The sequence below is a fragment of the Loxodonta africana genome, chromosome 3 (assembly GCF_030014295.1).
Source record: "Loxodonta africana isolate mLoxAfr1 chromosome 3, mLoxAfr1.hap2, whole genome shotgun sequence".
Classification (NCBI taxonomy): domain Eukaryota; kingdom Metazoa; phylum Chordata; class Mammalia; order Proboscidea; family Elephantidae; genus Loxodonta; species Loxodonta africana.
The window spans coordinates 189,465,191-189,487,718 of NC_087344.1; the positions used below are offsets into that span (position 1 = coordinate 189,465,191).

Genomic DNA, 22,528 nt, shown 5'->3' on the forward strand with positions numbered 1-22,528 from the left:
CACAGCCAGTGGACAGCCAAGGAGGTTGTCTTGCCTCCGCTCGTCACCTTCTCTGCTCCGGGTCCAGGTTGCTGAGAGTCGACCCAGCCGCTCGGCGGCCTCTCTCTGATCGCATCCCCAACGCCGTTTCCCGCCCAGGCACTCTGGATCTCCCCTCCCCCGGCTCCTGTTTCCTTGTCAAAACTTCCTGCCTTGGAAAGGGCCCGAGTTCCCACCCCCTTCCTGCCCCCCGCCCTCCACTCCCCTCCCCGCCCTGCGATCCGCTATGTTCGCCGCCTCCCCCGCCCGTCCCACAGTCGGCCTGGGGCTCCACGCAGGAACCCTCGCCCAGCCCTTTTCCAGGCCACCCCGGCGGTCCCCACCCCAGGCCCATGGAGAGACAGGCCCCGGGGCAGGTGCAGGTGAGTGACTGCACCCCCACCCCGGCAGCGGGGAGGTCCTTGTGGTAGGATTCCAAGATGACCCTGGCCCAGAAAAAGGGCATGGGGACCCTGAAGCCCACTCCCTGGTTGGGAGTCTCAGGCCTCTGGGCGGAGAGTGGTGAAAAAAGGAGACTCGGAGAAAGAGACCTGAGGTGGGGGCCACTGGAGAGGAACTAAACGGAATTGGGGGTTTCCAACCATAAAAAGACGGTATGTAAATAAGATGCAAATAACTCCTTCCCGAAGCGCCTCACCTCTGGCTTTTGTAAGTGCATCAGTGCAGCCTCCGCTAGCTGCCCCCCCTCTCTGGGCAGGGGGAAAATGGGGTACCGGGTCCTCCTGTTCTCAGGGCACAAACATCGGAGTCCCAATCTCAACTCTACTGCTTTAACTTGCTATGGGACCTTGGTCAAGAGAGTTAACTGCTCTATGCCTCAGTTTCTCCTTTCTAAACAAGGAGTAATAAAATAATGGTATCTACCTCATAGGGTTGTTGTGAGACTTGGATGAGCAAAGACATGTGACTTGCTTAGAACTGTGTCTGGTCAGTGCTTATTATTAGTGTCGCCCCTCTCCCCACCTGGGAGAAATGTTTGGATGATGGAGAGAAGGGACCCAGGTTTCCTGGTTTCTGGCTCTCATATCCTTGTTGGTGCAGAGGACTGGGAAGTTGTCCAAAGGTCTCAGGCCTCTGCATCACCAGATAGCCCCATGGCTGAGGGTCTGGGGTGGCACTAACAGCAGGGCTAGTGGGGGTGGTTGTTGGGGGCCCCAGGATTCCAGCAGGGCCATCCCTCATCCTCTCCTCCAGCTCCAGCTTCCCCATAGTGGCTTCCCTCTTCTGGCCTTTTATGAGTGGCCTCTCGCAGGGCTGGGCTGTGACCCTATTCCCCAGGGACAGGAACAGCTTGTGCTAGCCTGAGGTTCCCAGGCTCAGCCAAGCCTCGGTTCCTGGAAGGATTGGGCGAGGGGTCAGCTTTCAACCCTAGCTTCGACTGGGCCTGGGGTCGGGGGAGACTGTTTCTGAAACCCACCCCAACCCACCCTTGGTGTAGTGCTTATGTGTATGCACGACGTGTGTGATCCAGGGTGAGTGGACAGCTGGCCTGTCTCCTGTCTTCTGTCCCCTGCTGCTGCTCTCCCACTTCTGAGGCCTCCCAAAGTCTCCCCACCGTTTTCCCTACCACACTGGGTGCTGCCCTCCCTGCTGCCTCTGCCCTCCTCTCTGCACTGAGAGGTGAAGCCCAGCCTTGGCTTCTGCATCCCCTCCCTTCCCTATCAGACTTTCCCAGAGGAGGAAGCTGGCTCTCAGGCAGGCCCATCCACCAATCGGAAACTTGGAGAGAGATAGAGGCCGCTGGGCTGCTGCCTGCCCTCCCCCCACATACACATCACTGGGAAGGGGGCTGAGGACAGACAGGGCCCCCGCCAGGGTGCTCTTCTCTGAGTAGCCTTGGAAGCCTTGAGAAAGAGACCTACTGGGACCCCTGAGGGGCCTTTGTAGCTCAGGAAGGGTGCTGGCTCCACCCCGGGCCCCTAACAGATGTGGGAGCTGCTGGTAGGAGGGAGGAAGACAAAACAGGAAAGGAGAGAGAGAAAGGCAGAGATATAAAGAGACATAAATATCAAATCGGAGAGAGACCGACTGCTTAAAATTGCAAGGCCCTGAGGGAAGAAAGCAGACTTAGAAAAATAGAGCAGAGACCTAGAGACAGAACAAGAAGGGCACAGGGACAAAGGGAGGCCGAAGACCAGAGAGAGACCAAAAACACCAAAAACAAAACCTGTTGCCATTGAGTTAATTCCAATTGCGACTCATATACAACCCTATGGGATGGAGTAGAACTGCCCCGCAGGGTTTCCAAGGAATGGCTGGTGAATTCAAACTGCAGACCTTTTGGTTAGCGGCTGAGTTCATAACCACTGCGCCACCAGGGCTCCTGAGAGAGCCCATAGGGGGAGAAAGACACAAAAAGGAGCTTCATGGGCTTGGAGCTTGATGGGCCAGGTCCAAACCCCTGCTCTGCCAGTTATTGGCTGTGTGACCTTGGGCAAATTACTTAGCCTCTCTGGGATACTTCTTCAGCTCTAAAATGGGTGTCATAATAGTACCTACTTTATATGATTGCTGAGAGATTAAATAAAAGGATCTGGCTCATAGGGTGCATTTAACAAGGGGTGGTAGTTAGTATAACACGAAGATGAGGTGAGATGGAGGCCTCCAGCGAAAAACAGCATGTGGTTGGGCGCTGGCACCTCCTGGGTCCCCTTTTCTGCCGCTGCCCCCCACTGCACTCTGCTTGGTGGCATCTGGGGCCCAGTCCCCTTTGTTTAGGAGATAGTGGAGGGGATAGTGAGGGGTGTTGTCCCTGGGCTGGGAGGGGCAAGATGAGGGCTCAGGCCATGTGTGGGGGCACACCCCCTCCTCCCCAGGTGACTCAGTGCCTTACACCAGGGTACACTCACCCTTTAGGAACTTGGAGGACAGCCTTGAGGAATTCCTGCGAGAAGTCAGGAGGGGAGGTCCGGAGCTGCCTTTCACTTTATACCGTTGGGAAGTTCTTTCTGAACGTCCCGTTCCATTGTCTCCCAGCTACTCTGTCTTGAGGGCCCTGGGAGGAGGGCCCTGTTCTGCTGTCTGGTGAGCCAGGGAGAAGCCACAGCCCCCAGCATCTCTCCCTTTCCCTCACTCCCACAAAATAAGGCCAAGGCTTATTGGAGTCAAAATGGATTTCAGGTTAATCAGCCTACTCACTCTGCAAATGCTTAGTTACTGCCTGCCTATCCCCAGCACCATGTGCGTGCGTGTTCAGATGCAGGCCATGCTGGGGACACAGGGTAAGGAGGGCAGAGAAGTGTTCCGCCCCCTTGGAGTGCCATTCTAGTGGAGGAGACCAATCTTAACAAAAACACAATGATTTGTAGGATGGACGCCGTGAGGGAACATCCAGGGGTACTAATAGAGCCTTGGAGAAGAGTAAGATTTGAGAGGGTCCCAGCCTGGTGGGGAAACCAGACTCACAGACCAGCAGTCTCAAGATGGGGTGTCCAGCAGCCTAAACTTGAGGTGTAGCAAGCTGGTGGACTCCTGGACCAGTCTGGGTTAGTGCCACGTGCCCCAGAGGAGGGACATTGGTGGCATGCCTTTGGATAAGGTCTGGGGAAGTGTTGGGCCTCTGATCCACGACCAGTTTGGAGCTGGCCTAAGGGCAGAGATGGGAAAGAAGGACAGCCCAGGTGCTCCATAGGGCAGGGCTGCTGGGGAGCTAAGAGACATTGCTAAGAGCCTGCAGGGAGGCTTGAGGGAAAGGAGAAATAGGGGAGGGTTGGGAGCCACTGAGGGAGTGTCTGAGGAAACCAGCTTTAAAGGGTACATAGGACCTGGGCAGAGGTGGCTGTGTGGTGGGAAGTGGGGAGTGGGGCAGAGGGCTGTCCAGTGTGACAGGAACATGGGCACAGAGGCTATGAGGCTGGACAGCTGGTAGGGCCGGCCCCTGGTGACCCTTTCCTGTGGTGTGGAGAGCCACAGACGGTGTCAGAGAGGGGCGGTGACCAGAGCAGAGCTGCACTTTCTGAGGCCGATCTGGGGGTGGTGATGAGCAGGGTGGGCCAGAGAGGGCAGCTGCTCCCTAGACTGTCACCCAGGGGTTACCCCCTTCCCACTGCTTTGTCTTCTGAAGCAGAAGATTCTAACCTCACAGTTGCCTCTGAGGACAAGTAGGGCCTTGGGTAAGTCATTTCATTCGAGACCCTCTGTGGCCCACCTGTGAAATGGGGATGATAATCACTAGCACCCAAGGGTCAGGGCTGGCCCTGGTCAACTAGGCGAGCAGTAGATGTTTGGTGAATCAGAATCCCTGCAGTATCCCTATTTCCTGATGAGTAAACAGGTTGGACTGAGGACCCTCTAGCTTCTGTTTCCTGAGCCACAGAGAGCACAAGACCGGCCCCTCACCCCTGCCTCCCTCCCGCCTAGCCTTTGGCGCACACACGCAGGCTTCCTGTCCCTCTATCCGGCAGACATGCCTGGCATGCCGAGGGCCTGGCTTGGCTGGGGGGTGTAGGGGGGGCTCTGTGCTCTCCTGTACAAGCATGTACGCCTGCGTACTGTGTGTTGTGTGGAGCAGAGCAGCCTCGGCTCCGGTGGAGCTGCGTGGAGCAGATCCCTGTGTGGGGAAGCAGTGGGCTGGGATCCCACTGTTGAGTGGGGAGGACTACGGGATCCTGTCTCCACGGCAGGATGGGCTGGGAAAAGGCACAGAGAAAGAGACGGAGACGGGGAGACACAGAGAGACAAGAAAGGCAAGGCACGTTTCGCGCCAAGCCAAGACACATGGCCTGGCAAGTGGATCGTGGCTTCCATTTTTCCCTTGAAGGTGAGTGCCCTCGTGCAGTGAGAATACTGCACAGCTGTACGTGGCAGCCCCCTGACACAGGAAGGAAGGAGAGAGGCAGAAAGACAGAGACCACAAAACTGATTAAGGAAGGCAGAAGTAGAGAGTGTTTGATGAAGAAAAAGACAAAAGGCAAAGAGAAAGAGGCCAAAAGCCTGGGAGCTTGGGGGAGTCTGCTTCTTAGTCAACACATGTCTACCAGGCAGCCCCTGGTCTGAGAGTCTGTTCCAGGGTGGTCACTGGAGCCAGCCGTTTGTTCCAACCCTCACAGCAGCCCCGGGGGAATGTGGGGGTTTGTAATCCCATTTTACAGATGAGTGTCTGGAGGCTCATAGGGCTTAAGTGACGTGACTGAGGTCACATAGCAAGTGGTAGAGACGGTACTAGAATCTTTGGACTCCAAGGTGGAGAGGGGAAGAGATAGACATGATCAGAGAAGAGAGGACTGTCGGTGGAACCAGGAAGGGAGCTGGAGCTGGTGCTCAGGCTAGGGGAAGAAGAATCCAGGCGTCCTGCGCCATCAACCGCCTCTGGCTTGAAGATGTGCCTGGCGGGGTGCCCATTGTTCGGGAGGATCAGGTTCTCGGGGGAGCCTGGCCCCCTCCCACCCCTACTTCTTTTCTCCATGTCAGCGTCTGTGGCCCCATCCTCATTCCGGGATCTTCCTGGGGGTTCTTCAGAAAAAAATGGGCAACAGTTTTTCCTGGAATTAATACCCAAAGGGCATGACTGTGTGAAGAGGGGTGGGAGTGGGCCATGTCGGGTGCAGGAAGAGTGGCACTGAGGAGGACCATAGAAACACTAATGTTAACGGGGCATGTTACCTATGTAAGTGTATGTTTGCAGCAGCTCTAAGCGCTTTCACTATAGTAACTCGCTTCATTTTCACAACAACCCTAGAAAGGAGGTGCTATTATTATCCCCACTTTACAGATGAGGGAACTGAGGCACAGAGAGGGTAAGTAAACATCCAAGGCCACACAGAAAGTTAGTGGCAGAGCTGGGATTCACACCTAGGTGTGAAGGAGGGAGGAAGCAGGGAGCAGGGAGTGCAGAGCCCAGACTTTAAGCTACACCACTTCCCAAAGAAGAGAAGCTGGAAAGAGCGGGTGGGGAAGTCCCCCTTGCTATCACACTTCCATCAGTCCTGCTCTTCCTCTCTACCTTCTGTAGAATGGATCCTCTTCTGTCTACCAGGCTTTCTAACCACCCCCTCCCCGCCAAGGAGGGGTTGGGGCACAGTGAGGGTAGAGGGGGGCTCCCCCCTCCAGAGGAAATCATCTGGGCTCCGAGAAGAGCAGGGGGCTGGTGAGAAGGGTTGGGTGCTGTGTGGGCTTGGAGGTAGAGAGCGCCAGGATGCTGGGGCTGGGGAGGCGGGATTGGGGACGGGGGGCCTGGCCAGCAGCCCAGCCGCTCCGCGCTCTGCATCTCGAGGTGGAGGAGAGAGAAGTGTCAGCTCATTCCTGACTGTAAACACATTCCGGTTCCCACGCCTCCATCAAGTTCTTGTGGCAGTCTCCACCCCATCCCCTTCTCCTGTCCAGCCTTCTGCCAGGGGTTCCCGGACCAGTAACTGAGACTATTCTAAAGACATGCAGAGCTCCTGGGCTTCCCGCTAGGCTCAGGAAAGGCTGGAACGACTGTGAAGCCCCTGCCAGCAGCCTGGGCTTGGATTCCTGCTCTGACGCTACTAGCTGTATGGACTTGGACAGGATACTTACCCTCTCTGTGCCTGCTTACTCAGCTGCGAAGTGGGAATAATAATAATACCTACCACCATGGGTTGATGTAAGCTTTAAATGAGATGATCCATGTAGATTCCTCAGCACCCTGCCTGTCCCAACTCCAATAAATGATACATAACAGCCACATTACTATCCTGGCTGTGAGGGAAGGTGTCTTGGTGCCTTAAACCAGAGGGTCAGTGGAGGAAGAGGGTTAACTAGGGGAAGGAGAGGGGGCATCTGAATGGGAAGAGGGGGGATCCCCCCTGCAGTGAGAAGGTCAGGGGTCGCCCTCTGTGAGTGTAAGCTGGGCCCCTGAGATGAGGTAGGGAGCCAAGAGTGTCTGATTACGAACACTTGAGAGTAAGTGTGAGCTAAAGGGCCCCAATGCCACTGCTACTGTGAGCAGGGCTTGGGAAAGATAGACCAGCACTTCAGGTGGCCTAGCTGCACAGGGACAAAGGCTCAGATGGAAACAAGCCTGGGAAGCCAGGCTGGGGCGCTGGGCTCCTGGTCTAACTAGTCTTCCCTAGGGATGGACAGGCCACACCCTTTCCATCCTTGCTAGGGCCCCATCCGAACTCCTCCTCCCTATCAACCACCCACTGGTCTCCCCTGACCCCACCCTGGCTTCCAGCCCACAGCTAAGGAGCTGACCACCTCCTCCACTGCTCCAGCCCTACCCCGAGGCCCTTTGAGAAAACAACCTACCCACCGACCAGCCAGCTAACCTCCCAGCCAGCTAACCTCCCAGCCAACCAGAGTGAGGGAGATTTGAGTCAGCCCCTTCTCATGCTCCCCAAGCACCCCCAGTCCATTACAAAGCCCCCAGGTGGACCATGTCCTCTAAAAGTCAGCTGGGAGGACTGGTTGGACGAGTGTGAATGGGAGGAATGACCTTCTTGGGACTCAGCAGCTCCGCCTGCTTGGCACCTCCCGCCTGTGCCCCCACTCAAGCCCTACCTGCTGCAGGTTTTGTCCACCCTACCACGGACTCGAGCTCTGGGGCCAGGTGTGCCAAGGAAAGCCTGGGAAGCCCTGTGTGGTCTAAGACATGAGGCTCACCCTGGGACAAGGGTGACCATCCTGGATCCAGACAGGCTGAGCTCCAATCCGAAGAAGGGAGCCCATGCCAGGCCCAGAGCTGGGGGTCCGGGAAGAGAGGAGAAGACTGGAGGACGGAAGGGGGAGATGTGTGGAGGGCGCAGGGTCTTGCCCACGCTCCTGGCTGCCAGGTATACTTGAGACAAAGCTGGGGAAGGGGTTAGTGAGGACCAGACAGAGAGAGCACTGGAGGTGGGCACTGGCCTGGAATGGGAGCTAGAGCAGGGCAGGGGTGGAAGGAGATAGTTTTGGGACCTTAGAAGGAGACAACCCTGGAGGGGGAAAGGGAGGATGACATGGCGGGTGTACTGGGACAGACTGGGGAGAGCACCAGAGGGACACTCGTACCTTGGGCCTGGCTCCCTGAGGATAGGGCTGGGCCTTCCTCCTCAGACCAGAGTTCCCTGAGGGCAGGGCAGGGCCATACCCCCAGGGTGGGCCACTGAGCTTGCTGCTCAGCTCAGGAGACAAGCCTTGCTGCTCAGCTCAGGAGACAAGCCTTGCTGCTCAGCTCAGGAGACAAGCCGCTGGAAAGAGGTTCTGGTCTGGCCCCTGCCTCACACCCCACATTCCTCGCCCACACTCATGCTTCCTGCTGCTCCCCGCAATCCTCCCTCCACCTCCCTACATCCTAGTCAGGCTCTATTTCCTATTTTCAGGCTCCGTATCCTGAGCACTGGGATCCCTGGGACAGTCTCCGAGTGCTCCACCCTTGCCCTGCTCACCTGAGTTCCCCAGGCTCCAGGATGCAGTAGAGGCCTGGTGAGTTACTTGGGAACTGAGGATGGTTGGGAGGAAGCACAGAGAAAACTAGAGGTAGAGATTTGCCCTGGGAAAGCTGTGATGGGGGCAATGGAGCCAAAGGATGGGGCGTGGGTATTGTGGCCCTGCATGAGCAGAGGGGGTGGGTAGAAGTGAGAAGGCAAGCTGGGGGACTTGTGCAGTGAGAATGAGGGGACCGGCTGAGAGGCGGGCCAAACAGGTAGCTGCCAGGGTGGAGATTAGACTGTGGGAGGAATTACTGACTGGGGTGGTGGAACACTGCGGGTGAGATAGGGTTAAATTAGCCCATCTCTTACTCTAAGACCTGGCTGTGGGACCCTGGGAGTGTGTGGGTGGGGGCGTGGGGTGGGGCCAGGAGGCAGGCATTCCAGAGATACTCAGGGGGGTAAGGGGCCAGCAACCACGACCTTTCTCTCTTCTCGGAAAAATTACAAGCAGATGTGGGTTCCTCAGGAGGTCTACAGCCGGGAGCCAGGGCAAGTTTGAGGAACACCAAACAAAGAATTTGAAACCGACAGTGGGGGCGGGAACTCAAGGAGCTCAGTCTCTTCAGAGTCCAGAAGCTGAGAGAATGGCCCTTCTAGAGTCTTGACCCTCCTCCCACTCAGGGGCCAGGCCAGAAGTGGAGGAGATGGCCAGAGGCCCCATTTCCGAATGAATGGCTAATGGGGTGGTCTGCAGGAGGTAGGGGCTCTCCCTCATGTCTGAGACCAGATTGGGCACCTCCTCAGGCGAAGTACCTAGAGTTGGGTGCGGTGGTGTGTTGGCACACGTTTACCAACAGCTCTGGAGTGTGTGTGTTGGTGGGGGAGCCCGTTTGGGATGTTTGCTGATTTCCGTGGTATAAAAAATCCCACCATGCCTGATTTTAAGATACCCATGGGACATCGCTGAACATGGAGCTGGAGAGAAGAGCACAGTTGGCTCTCTCGAGCGTATATGAGCCGCTCCAGCACCCCACTGCTTGGAAGGGACCTCCTCCAAGATTACCTGACCCAGCCCCACTCACATCCCATAAAACAGGAAGCTCCCTAGAGCGTTGTACCCAGGTGGTTTGGGCCTCTGCCTGCATTCATCCGCTGACGGGGGCTCACCACCTCAGGTAGCTGACTCCATTACTGAGCTGCTCTGACAGTCCTTCCTCCAACTGAGCCCAAGTTGGCTTCCTTTATCACTTCTCCTCATTGGTTCCCCTTTCACACCTGGGTACAAATATCAAAGCTCTAGGTCAGGCCCTGGGCTGAGCACTGGGGATTCAGAGACAATGGGCACTGGGTCCCCGCAACTGGAGGTCATGTTTGAGGAACAGACACCAGAACAGTGGTGACTGTGAAAGGGGTCAGAGAGCGGAGCAGAGAAATGATGGCCCCTGAGCTAGATCTTGAAAGAGGAGTACTCCAGGTGAAGAACAGGAGGGAGACCCTCTAGGCAGAGGAAAGGGCACGAGCGAAAGCTGGAAGGCAGGAATAAAATCTGGGGAGCTGGGGCCCAGAAAGCATGGGGCCAGAGGACAAGTAGACCAGCCTCTCAGTTCCACAGCCCTGCTCAGAACTTCAGTTCTCCAGGTTTCTGGCTGCAATGCCCTCGCCCGCTCGGTGCATGACTTGTTGAAACCCTCAGCAATGTCACCATCTCTAAGTTCCTTCCTTCTCCTGGCCCTGGGCCTGCGACTGGCTGGATCCCTCAGCTCCAGCGACCCCAATGTCTGCAGCTTCTGGGAAAGGTGAGAGGGGGCCCCTCAGTTCTCCCTACTGGGGCTCCTCTTCTCCATCCCTTCCTTTTCCTCCCTCCCACTCTCACCCCTCTTTATTTCTCTGTTTCTACCCTCTCTCTTCCCTCTTTACCCTCTCTCTTCCCTCTTTGGGCTGCCCTTCCCTTTTTGGACCTGTCTCAACCTCTGCTCCATCTCTGACCCTGTCCTTTCTCTGTCCCCCTCTCTGTCCCTATGCCCCTTGGTCCCTGTGGCAGGCTAGCTGCAGGACAGAACGCAGGGTGGGAGCCACTCGCTGTGGGACAAGCAGAGAGGCTGACTCATGGGGAGCAAAGGGGCAGGGCTGGGAAACAAGATCTAGGGCAGAATTTGGCCAGGAATGCCTCAGCCCATCTCCATCCGCTGAGCTGAAAGCCTGTTCTAGCTCTCTTCCCAGATAGAGAGGGGGATGGAGGGGAGGGGAGGGGAGAAAATAGAAGCATCTGGTCCAATAGCGTGAGGCCAGGGCTCTGATGGGGTATCCTGGGAACATTCCAATCTGGGAGGATCCCTCCAGACTTGAGAGATGGGGTGGTTTAGGGGTCCATCCCAGAAGCCCAAATATTGGGGTGGTGATTCCCCACTGAGGCCACACCTTCATGACCCTGCTTCCTGCCTCTCCCTGTATCAGCTCAGGCCCCCGTCCCCGCTCACAGCCCCTGACCCTGTGTCTGCCTTGCAGCTTCACGACCACCATCAAGGAGTCCCACTCCCGACCCTTTAGCCTGCTTCCCTCGGAGCCCTGCGACCGGCCCTGGGAGGACCCCCACATCTGTCCCCGGCCCTCGTGAGTGCCCCCTCCACTCCCCCTCCCCAGGCAGATGGTCAGCAGCCCCCTGCCTGAACGGCTGCCTCAACCTGGCCCTTGGCCCTTCATGCCCCAGTTCTCTCCTCAGAACCTTGAGAGTTTAGAGGGAACATCTGGCCTGAAGGCACTCATTCCTGGTGTAGTGTGCGTGGATAGGTGTATGAATGTGTGTTTGGGGTGTGTGTGCATGTGGGTGTATGTGTGTGGGTGGGTGGGTGGTGTACTGTATGTGTATGGTTGGGTGGGGGCAAGGAGGGAGTACCCCTTCTATACCCTCCAGCCGAGTGTTGGGCAATGCCCCCCAGTCCTCCCCCAGTGCCACACTGTGGTGGGGGTGGACAGTCACAGTCGGGGGGCCTCAGTAGCCAGGACTGAGGGTGTCGGGGTCTCCCCCAGGGTCATCTACCGGACTGTGTACCACCAGGTGGTAAAGACGTTCCACCGCCAGCGACTGCAGTGCTGCCAGGGTTTCTATGAAAGCAGCAGTGGCGCTTGTGTCCGTGAGTCCTGTAGAGGGAGCCCCCAACCCTCCCCTTCCCACCTCCTGAGATCTGCTGAGTCAGTAACTGTTGGCTGGGGGAGGGGATGGGGTGGGGCCATGGAGTGGGAGGGGCCTAGCCCAGGCTTCCAAATCTTGCCCTGCCCCATGGTGGGGAGGTCTAGCCTCTGCCCCTTTGGGTTCCCCCCCTGCCCCGCCCACCTGGCCTTATTGTCAGCCTTTCCCTCTCAGTGACGGCTTCAAACCTGTCTCCACCTGAACCCATTTCTCTCCACGTCCCTGAGCAGCCTCTGTAGGTCTATCCCCAAGTGTCCGGGAACTTTCTTTCTGGCTGTCTCTATATCTCTCCATCACTGTGTGCCTCAGGGTTTGACGTTTGGGCCCATCTCTGTCTCTTCCTATCACTGGCTCTCTGTCGCTGTCTGTCTCTGACTTGCTGTTTGATCTCTCCTGCTCACCCCATCCCCTGTCCCTGTAGCCCTGACTGGAGCCTGCTTCTGCCTCTCTCTTCCTTCCCTCAGCCCTGGCCCATCACCAGCCCCTGCAGAGACTCCTTCCCAGACCGACCTACCCCCTCCCCCCGCCATTAGCCCCCACCCTATATGGAAGCACCTTGTGTCCAGCCCCTACCCAAGGAAATTGGCCCCCACTTCCCCAACAAAGAGCCGTGGTGGTGGAGTGATTAAGAGCTCAGGCTGCTAACCAAAAGGTCGGCAGTTTGAATCCACCAGGCGCTCCTTGGAAACCCAGTGGGGCAGTTCTACTCTGTCCTACAGGGTTGCTATGAGTCGGAATCCACTCAATGGCAATAGGTTTGGTTTTTTCATTCCCCAACAAGGTGTTTAGAGAATTTCACAAAAAGAGGCTGGGAAGCCCAGCATCCTGGGGTCTTGTCAAGCTCTGACCCTGAGTTGCTGCTCCTCCGCCTGTCTTCCTCTTGGAGGCAGAACTGATGCTTGGAAAACGCCAGGTCCCTGGTGTGGGAGGAAGATGGGGCAGGCGAGGGGCAGGGGTGGAAGCATCTCCTCACTCACACCCATCTCTGCTCCAGCACTGTGTGCCCAGGAGTGTGTCCATGGCCGCTGTGTGGCGCCCAATCAGTGCCAGTGTGTCGAAGGCTGGCGGGGTGACGACTGCTCCAGTGGTGAGTGGCTGGTGACCCCAGAGCATGGCCTCTTGCACTTCCAGGGACACAGGACTTGCAGACTTTTGGAACCCTGGGGGAATTACCTACTGAAGCCCATTGTAGCCAGTTGCCTTTTCTGGAGATGCTGTGCAGGCGACAGGCCAAAGCCAGGGATGGGCATTTGTAGGGGCTGAGAGATAGCGGCTGGGGAGGGGCTAGACCCCATGACCACCTCTCCCTGCCCTCCTTATCCTACAGCGTGTGACCCAGGAGTGTGGGGGCCGAAGTGTAACAAGTCCTGCAACTGTGGCAACAGCAGTTCCTGTGATCCCAAGAGTGGGGTGTGTTCCTGCCCCACTGGCCTGCAGCCCCCCAACTGTCTTCAGCCTTGCCGTCCTGGCCACTATGGTCCTGCCTGCCAGCTCAGTTGCCAGTGCCATGGGGCACCCTGCAACCCCCAGACTGGAGCCTGCCTCTGCCCGCCAGGGAAAACTGGGCCCAAGTGAGTAATGAGGAGACAACAAACTAAAGGGTTGCAGACATGGGGCCACACAGGCATACATGGGGTTATGAGGGATCTCAGACAGGGTCCCAGACGTGGGGGTAGAGTTGAGAGGACAAGAGCCAGGCCAAGCTCTGCTACTCACTAGCTCAGTGATCTGGGGCAAATCATTGACTTTCTCTGAGCTGGTTTCCTGTCTGTAAAATGGGAGCAGTATGGTTTGTACTCAACTAGTGGTGCCGCTAGGTGGCTTTGTACCACCAATCTTAAGGTTGGTGGTACAAAGCCACCTAGCGGCACCACGGAAGAAAGGCCTAGAGATCTGCTTCCGTAAAGATTACAGCCAAGAAGACGGTATGGGGAAGTTCTATTCTGTAACACATCAGGTTGCCCCGAGTGAGAATCGACTGGATAGCAATGGATTTGGTTTTGGTTTACTGCCTACCTAGAAAGGTTGTTATGGGGACAACATGAAATAGCTTGTGCATGAAAGTGCTTTGTAAAGTGGGGATGAGACCGGGATCCAGAGAATCCTGTTGCAAGGCAGCGTGCAGGAACTGCAGGAAGTCACAGGAGGGAGAAGGTGCACTTAGTTGGAGATCATGGAAGGCTTCATGGAGGAGGAGGCTCCGCTTCAGTTAAGCGCTCCAGGATAGAAAAACTCCAGGCGGCAGAGGTATTCCCCCAGAGAAAACAGCATGAGCAAAGGTAGGAGGCAGAGTGCAGGGCGCATGGGGAAGCAAACCTGCCACCCATGACTCTACACTCTACGCCACTTCAATTCCTAGCATCTGGTGGTTCTGGGGTGTCTTCTGTGATTTCTGGCCCTAGAAACCTTTGCTTTCTGATTCCTGCAGTCCCCAATAGGGTGGGGGGCTGGGATTCCCAGGGCAGGGGTGAGCCACTGAGTCTTGTGATCCCATGTGCAGTTGGTCAGCTTCTGGAGGCATGGAGCCAGGAGGGAGGCAGGTACGGCAGTCTGCACTGACCTCCCTCACTGTGCCCTGCAGCTGTGAGATGCCCTGTCACCAGGGCACTGCTGGCTTCTCCTGCCCCAGCACCTGTCCTTGCCACAATGGGGGTGTCTGCCAGGACTCCCAGAGCCCCTGCATCTGCCCATCTGGCTGGATGGTATGAAGGGTGGGTGGGAGTCTGGGGAGAATTCTGTGGGTGATCTCAACAGGGCTCTGAGAAGAATGTTTGTGAGGGGTGGGTTCTGTGGGTGTGGGGATGGCAAGGGATCTTGGGGCATGGGGAGGGGGCTGGGTGCCTGGGTCTTTATCAACCTCTCACCCCTACAGGGCACCATTTGTTCGCTGCCCTGCCGGGAGGGCTTCTACGGTCGCAACTGCTCCCTGGAATGTCGTTGCCACAATGGCGGCCTCTGCGACCGATTCACTGGGCAGTGTCATTGCGCTCCGGGTTACACCGGGGATAGGTGAGTGGCGGTGGCCCAAGCAGGAGGGGCAGAGGGCGGGCCAGGAGGAGTTGAAGGCGTGGCGGGGCTCACTAGTCTAGGTGCCCAGGTGCCAAGAGGAGTGCCCCGTGGACCGCTTCGGGCAGGACTGTGCCGAGACGTGCGACTGCGCCCCTGGCGCCCGCTGCTTCCCGGCCAACGGCGCTTGTCTGTGCGAACACGGCTTCACCGGGGACCGCTGCACGGAACGCCTCTGTCCCGACGGCCTTTACGGCTTCAACTGCCAGACACCCTGCACCTGCGATCCGGAGCACAGCATCAGGTGGGGCGCCGGACAGTGGCCAAGGGGTCAGGAGGCCAATGTGAGAGGTCTAAGCCCCCGGAGTCACGAAAAGCGCCCGGGGCATATCCAAGGGAGGGATAGATGTCACGGAAGGGAAAAGGGAGGGGTCTCGGGGACGGGGAGGGACCTGGGCTCCCCGCGCCCGTCCCATCCCCGCTCTCTGAACAGCCTCGAGCTTCCTTACAGTCCCCTTTACTCCGCTCCCACCACGCGCAGGGGCCAGGGCGGGGGCCGACGGCCAGCGGGCCCGGTCTCAGACAGCTCCGCGCCCCTGTCCGCAGCTGCCACCCGATGAACGGGGAGTGCTCGTGCCTGCCGGGCTGGGCCGGCCTTCACTGCAACGAGAGCTGCCCGCAGGACACGCACGGACCCGGCTGCCAGGAGCACTGCCTCTGCCTGCACGGTGGCGTCTGCCAGGCAGACAGCGGCCTTTGCCGGTGCGCGCCTGGCTACACGGTGAGGCGCGCCCCGCGGCCTTGAAGCACGTAGGAGGCGGAGGAGCTGGCCCACCTCTCTCACTCCTTTGCCCACGCACTTTCCAGGGCCAGCACTGCGCTAGCCTCTGTCCGCCCGACACTTTTGGGGTCAACTGCTCCGCACGCTGCTCCTGCGAAAATGCCATCGCCTGCTCACCCATCGACGGCACGTGCGTCTGCAAGGAAGGTAATGGGCTTTGGGCTGCGGAAAGCAGGGCCACTGGGAGAAGGGAGGGCCTAAGGGTAGAGGCTGGCCAAGGGCAGGGCAAATAGTACGGCGAAAGGGCAAAGCCACTGGGCAAGAGCAGGGCAGTGGGAAAGTAGCCAGGCCGCTTCCTTCCTGGAATATCCACTTGGCTTTTTTCTTCAACCGAAAAATTCCTACTGGTCATTAAAGACCCAGGCCAGAAGGCACCTCATGGGTGAACTCTCCTCAGACCCTCAGTCATACAGAACCACACGATGGTAGTCAGTGCCAGGAAGGACCTCAGAGAGTCACCAGGGGTAGCATACTGGCACCCCTTAGGCTGAATTCTGCTGCAGCTGTGCTTTGTTTGGCTAGCTCGCCAGTAAATTTAACTAAGAACGTCCAGCCCCCAGTCCTCACCATTCCCTGTTGTACTACACATAGTCTGGGTAACTGAGTTCCCTTTTGGGGCCTCTGTAAGCATTTGGGTTTGCTGCCAGCCCCCTTCACTTCGCAGAAGAAGAAACCAAGACTGAAAAGAGACTGCTGGCACATCACCGGAGGCCATTTAGCCCTGTGTGGCATTTAATGGTTTACATGCTTGTCTGTCATATGGGGTCACGAGCACCCCACTCCCACCCGCAGCTCATAGCACAGTCTGGCAGAGCCAGAATCCCGTGTGTGCTTGCTCAGGAGGGGGCTGGGTCCCCATGCCTACCCACAAGGCCCCTTCTCCAGGTTGGCAGCGTGGTAACTGCTCTGTGCCCTGCCCACCTGGAACCTGGGGCTTCGGTTGCAATGCCAGCTGCCAGTGTGCCCATGGAGCAGCCTGCAGCCCCCAAACTGGAACCTGTACCTGCTCCCCTGGATGGCAGGGGGTGCACTGCCAGCTGCCCTGCCCGGTGAGTGCTGGCCAGCCTGAGGGAGGGGAGGGAACATAGCATCCCCAGCTAACCAGCCTGCCCACCCCTCTGCCCTCCCTAAGAAGGGGCAATTTGGCAAAGGCTGTGCCAGTCACTGTGACTGTGACCATGCTGATGGCTGCGATCCTGTAGATGGACACTGCCAGTGCCAGGGTGGCTGGACAGGTGAGCACTCTGGGTGTCTGGGCCCCAAGCCTGATGTGGAGCTGGGAGGGGGGCAGGGAATGCATCCCACAGGAAATGTGGCCAGAGGAACCCCCATGGAACAGGAGGGGGCCCAGGCCAGGCTTCCCTTACCCTGTCTCCCGCAGGTGTCCGCTGCAACCTGCCCTGCCCTGAGGGCTTCTGGGGAGCCAACTGCAGCAACACCTGCACCTGCAAGAACGGGGGCACCTGCATCCCTGCAAACGGCAACTGTGTGTGTGTACCCGGGTTCCGAGGCCCCTCCTGCCAGAGACGTGAGGCTCCCTACCCTCCTCTCCCACCTGTAGCACTGGGGTGCAGTGTCTGTGCTGGAAGCCCCCACTCCACCCCTCTTGGTCTCGTCCTCTGGCCCCCATCTTCAGGCCAGCCACTGCAGCAGGAAGGAGGGAGGGAGGGAGACAGTGGGGCCAAGGACTGATTGAGGGATAGCCCCTGCCCCAGTCACCGTGTGCCTCTTCCCCTCAGCCTGTCAGCCTGGTCGCTATGGCAAACGCTGTCTGCCCTGCAAGTGTGCTAACCACTCGTCTTGCCACCCCTCGGACGGAACCTGCTACTGTCTGGCCGGCTGGACAGGTCCTGACTGCTCCCAGCGTACGTATGCGGCAGCTGTGCGCCTGAGTTCATTTCAAGAAGGCGGGCTGAGGAGAGGTGGCCTCTGTTCCCCTAAACCCAAAAAACCCGTTGCCGTTGAGTCAATTCCAACTCATAGCTACCCTATAGGACAGAGTAGAACTGCCCCATAGGGTTTCCAAGGAGCAGCTGGTGGATTCCAACTGCCTACCTTTTTGGTTAGCAGTGGTAGCTCTTAACCACCGACCCACCAGGGCTCCTCTAGTCCTCTGCTCCTGGACATAAAAGCCTCCAGACCCACCTTGATTCAGTCACTGGTTCAACAAATATTTATTGAGCATCACCTATGTGATGGGTGCTGTTCTAGGAGCTGGGGGTGCGGCAATGAATAGATCAGGAAAAAAAAAAACTCCTGCCCTTCTGGGTGGGAAGACTGGGAGGAACAGGATTTTTTTTTTGGGGGGGGGATCATAAGCTCAGTTTTGGATGTGTTCTACTTTTTGTTGTTTTTTCAGTTTGTTTTTATGTATTTATATGTGGCCTCTTTCCCACATAAATATATGAAGATCATGGAAAAGATTAATCCAAAAAAATGAGTAAATTTTTGAAAAAGAGAAACAGGTGGCTGTTAACTGTGAAAATGGCTGGTTTTAAGCTTATCAGCAGGTAGGGTAAAGAAGGCAGTGATCTTGGCCAAGTGTCCATAGAATTCTGTAACAACTACAGTTAGACCGTTAGTGTCAGCAACACAGAAATCATGGCTTAAGTAGGATGGACAATGACTTCTGCTTCATGTAAAGAAAGTCCAGAGCTAAGCAGTCCAGGGTAGTTTGGAAGCCTTTGGTTGTCTGGCGCTGGACACGTTTTCTGAAGTGCCTGTTAAGACAGCCAAGTCCAGATGTGGAATAGGCAGTTGGACACAGGAGTCTGGAGTTTAGGGGAGAGACAGGGCTAGAGATAAAGTGAGTCATCTGTGGGGAGACCGATGCCAAGATGAGGACTTCAGTAATGTGGGGTATCAAGAGTTCATCCAGGAGGGTTGGTCCTTGTCTCCTGCAGCATGCCCCACAGGATATTGGGGAGCCAACTGTGCTCAGCCCTGCCAGTGTCGCCATGGTGGGACCTGCCACCCCCAGGACGGGAGTTGTGTCTGCCCTCCAGGCTGGACTGGACACCTGTGCTTGGAAGGTACCAACACCAATGTAGCTCCATGTCCCTGCCCCTAAGTAGCCCTGCCCAAGGAGGAGACCGTAGTTTCCTGGCCCCTCTGATCCCCACCTCTCCTTTGGCTCCCTCCCCAGGCTGCCCTCCAGGGATGTTCGGTACCAACTGCTCCCACCCGTGCCAGTGTGGAATTGGAGAGAAGTGCCACCCAGAGACTGGGGCCTGTGTGTGTCCCCCAGGGCACAGTGGTGCCCCCTGCAGAATCGGTGAGTTCTCATCTAGCCCCTATTGTGCCCAGGGAGCCAGGATGCCATGTATCTTCCCGGTTCTTTGGCACGACCTGGGCCCTTCATACCATCCCTGTCTCCCTACTGGGTACCTCTCCCATGTATGCATCCCAAGCTCACGAGCAGAGCCAAGACACTGCCCTGAGTGACTGCCCATCCCACACAGGAAGCCAAGAGCCCTTCACCATGATGCCAACTCCTCCAGTGGTCTATAGCTCGCTGGGGGCGGTGATTGGCATCGCAGTGCTGGGGTCCCTGGTGGTAGCACTGGTGGCTCTGTTCATTGGCTACCGCCATTGGCAAAAAGGCAAGGAGCACCAACACCTGGCAGTGGCCTACAGCAGCGGGCGGCTGGATGGCTCTGAGTATGTCATGCCAGGTGAGGCTGCTTGGGGGTGTGGGGCACAGATCAACTGCTGGCTCATAGGCACAAGGGTGGGATGGGGTGCAGGGCTCCTGGGTCCCTCCATGGACCCAGGGCACAAGAAGTGGGGAGTTGGAGGGGGGGGGGTCAGGGAGGCCAAATGACTGATCTCCTGGGACAGAACGGAAATGCCTGGATCTTAATTCCCTTGGGCCCGTGGCCAGCCTGAGCTGCCCCTTTACCTGTGTTGTTCCTGCAGATGTCCCCCCGAGATACAATCACTACTACTCCAACCCCAGCTACCACACCCTGTCCCAGTGCACGCCTAACCCCCGGCCCCCTAACAAGGTCAGCGTTGGGGAAGGGGATGCGCTGATGGAGGGATGGGCACAGACCTGGCTCTCTGGAAAGCTCCGCCCTCGCATGATACTCTCCCTACCGTGCCCGTTCCCTATTAGATTCCAGGCAGTCAGCTCTTGGCCAGCCTCCAGGCCCCTGAGCGGCCAGGTGGAACCCATGGGCATGATAACCACGCCACCCTGCCTGCTGGCTGGAAGCACCGTCGGGAGCCCCCACCAGGGCCTCTGGACAGGGGTAGGTGCCTGGAGCCTGGGCCTCCGGTAAGGGTGATGTGTGCAGCCCAGCAGCCTGCTCCGTCTGAGTCTGTGGGTCTGAAGAAGGGGGTTCTGGGCCCCACTTCTAGAGGAGGTAGGAGCCTCGGGAGGGGGCCAGTGGTCTGACTGCGAATTGCTTCCTCCTTCTCAGGCAGCAGCCGCCTGGACCGGAGCTACCGGTATAGTTACAGCAACAGTAATGGCCTAGGCCAGTTCTACAGTGAAGGTGTGGGGACAGAAGGCAATGAGGGAGGGGGCTGAGCTGGGGTTTGGCTGGTGCTCCCACCGAGCCTGCCTTCCTCTCCCCATCCTTAGGGCCCATCTCTGAGGAGGGGTTGGGGGCCAGTGTGGCTTCCCTGAGCAGTGAGAACCCCTATGCCACCATCCGGGACCTGCCCCGTGAGAGCAGCTATGTGGAGATGAAAGGCTCTCCTCCCAGGCAGCCTCCTCAGCTCCAGGACAGCCAGAGGCGGCGACACCTCCAGCCACAGAGAGATAGTGGTACCTACGAGCAGCCCAGCCCCCCGACCCATGGTGAGCCCTCCTTTCCACTGGGGTGGGGGTAGAGAGAACTGGGATGAGGGTGGCAGAGAGAGAAAAGACGGGGTGAGAGAATAAGGCACAGCGTGATGTGGCAACAAGAGCGAGGTCTTTGGGGTCAGACTTGGGTTCAGACCAGACATGCATTGGGGAAGTCATGTTGCCTCTTAGAGCCTGTCTCCTCATCTGTAAAATGGAGTGGTGGTACCTATTTCAAAGGGCTAAACATTTGAAACAGCTTGGATTTGAAACAGGTTGTACGGCATCCGAGATGGAGTTGGTACCTAGGAAAGTGATAGGCAGGTGACAGAGTGTCCTCACATCGTAAGCAGGCCAAGGTGGCCTCTGCCTCTGGCAGATGAGGAGGTGAGAGGCCCCTGCTCAGAGCCACACATCCAGGTGGGGAGCTGGCCTGTATCCAGGCACCATCCATGGCGCTTTGGTTGGAGAGGGGAGGAGAGTGGTGGGAGGGGGAAGAGCCTGCTCCCTCTCATCTTACCCCCTCTCTGTCTCCAGACCGAGACTCTTTGGGCTCCCTGCCTCCAGGACTGCCCCCTGGCCACTATGACTCACCCAAGAACAGCCACATCCCTGGACACTATGACTTGCCCCCAGTACGGCATCCCCCATCACCCCCACTTCGGCACCAGGACCGTTGAGGAGCCAAAGTGGTGTGTAGGAGAGAGAGGTCAGCACACCCGCCCTTTACTGCCCCAAGGCTGGGGACAGAGCCTGGTGCATCGTGCCAGGAGCAGAGACTGAATCAACAGGCCGTGGACATGAACATGTTTAATGAAGGAAGTGAATAGAGAGGAGATGGAAGCCTAGCTCCCAGATATGGGAGACACCGATCAGAAGGACGCCTGGGATCCCTTTCCCCAATCCACTTCTCCAAAGGCCCCCAGGTTCCTGTGTACATAAACTGGTGGGATGAATGATGTTGGATGACTCTGATTTCAGATTGATCTCACAAATGTATATTGGGCATCTTTTCTATGCACTCCCCAGGCTGGGGTGTATGTGTTTGTGTGTGTGTATCTGTGTGTGGGGCTTCAGAGGAGTATCAGGGACAGGTCCTGTCCTAGGGTACTCACCATTTAGTAGGGAGGCGGCCCAAACCCAGTTAATCCTAGCAACAGCCTCCTAACTGGCTTCCCTGCATTCATATGATGACACCTCTGATCCGCTGTTGAAAATACAAACCAGTGAGGTTACACCCTGCCTGAAAATCTCCACTGGTGCCTCGTTACTTGTGGGCCAGAGTCAAAGCTTACCACAGCCTTGAAGGCCCTGTTGGTCTGGCTTTCTGCCTCTTCGCTTCAGTCTTGCCTCGAACTGTGCTCCCTGTCAGTCCAATTCCAGTCCCCCCAGCCTCTAGGTCCTCTTACTCCCCACACTTCTTCCTACCACAGGTCCTTTGCACTTCTGGAATGCTCTTCCTCCCCCATTCACCTCTTGACTCCTACTTGTCCTTCCCATCTCCTCCTCAGGGAAGCACTTTGCCCCCCATACTATCTTTATAGCACTGATCACACTGTATTCACTCACCAGATGCCCAGAGAAGGCCTACAGGGTGCTGGACGCCACTGTCTTATGTCATTTATGTGATTATTTGATTAATCTCTGCCTCCCTCACTAGATTGTAAATTCCCCAAAGGCAGGACTTCTGTGTTTATGTTTAACATCTGTTCCACTTGGTGCATAGTAGGCACTCAATAAATGTCCCCCAAAAGGCTGAGCAGCTGAGCGAATTAAAAGTACCAGTGACACTGTCTGTGCTTAGAAGGGCAAATTGTGTGTTCTGAGAGCAGAAAGCGAATAGACTACATAGGTCGGTGGCTTTCCCAAAGTGTGGCATTTCTGCTGGGGACTGGCACAAAGGCTCAAAGGTGGGAAAGTGCTAGGGGTGGGCGGGGGTGGAGGCTGGAGGCTGGAGGCTGGAGGCAGGAAATCGGACTGGAGAAGGTATGCTCAGATGGGAGCCCGGCAGCAGGGAGCAACAGTCTGGGTGACATTACCTGGGAACGTTGAATGCACAACCCACCTCATCAACTCACTAATGAATTGAGTCCGTAGATAGCTAGGAATCTAAATAGATGAGATAAAAAACCAAAACCCATTGCCGTGAAGTGGAGTCTGACTCATAGTGACCCTACAGTACAGAGCAGAACTGTCCCATAGAGTTTCCAAGGAGTGCCTGGTGGATTCGAACTGCCGACCTTTTGGTTAGCAGCCTGAGCTCTTAACCACTAGGCCACCAGGTTTCCAATAGATGAGATAGGAAATAGAAAATCAGTGCCATGCCAACTCTGTGGGTCCCTCTGGGC

General features: G+C 57.1%; 1 protein-coding gene across 1 annotated transcript; it reads left to right on the forward strand.

The window, feature by feature from the left end:
* The first annotated feature begins 302 nt into the window (after window positions 1-302).
* PEAR1 (platelet endothelial aggregation receptor 1) lies at window positions 303-21,997 on the forward strand. Its single transcript, XM_064282738.1, has 24 exons — window positions 303-401; window positions 8,304-8,406; window positions 9,993-10,150; window positions 10,860-10,964; window positions 11,382-11,485; window positions 12,536-12,628; window positions 12,869-13,112; window positions 14,123-14,243; window positions 14,414-14,550; window positions 14,639-14,851; window positions 15,154-15,328; window positions 15,415-15,535; window positions 16,274-16,437; window positions 16,521-16,623; window positions 16,770-16,916; window positions 17,128-17,253; window positions 18,292-18,420; window positions 18,534-18,662; window positions 18,850-19,062; window positions 19,307-19,395; window positions 19,506-19,641; window positions 19,813-19,887; window positions 19,977-20,195; window positions 20,718-21,997. Exons 3-24 carry the CDS (start codon window positions 10,050-10,052, stop codon window positions 20,858-20,860), a joined length of 3,087 nt encoding a protein of 1,028 aa, XP_064138808.1. The 5' UTR covers window positions 303-401; window positions 8,304-8,406; window positions 9,993-10,049; the 3' UTR covers window positions 20,861-21,997.
* The last annotated feature ends 531 nt before the right edge of the window (window positions 21,998-22,528 follow it).

Coding starts and splice junctions, on each gene's coding strand:
- PEAR1 (XM_064282738.1), top strand. CDS start 10,050: ATGTCACCATCTCTAAGTTCCTTCCTTCTCCTGGCCCTGGGCCTGCGA. Junction 17,254..18,291: donor AGGTCCTGACTGCTCCCAGC/GTACGTATGCGG, acceptor TGTCTCCTGCAG/CATGCCCCACAGGATATTGG. Junction 19,888..19,976: donor AGGCCAGTTCTACAGTGAAG/GTGTGGGGACAG, acceptor CCCCATCCTTAG/GGCCCATCTCTGAGGAGGGG.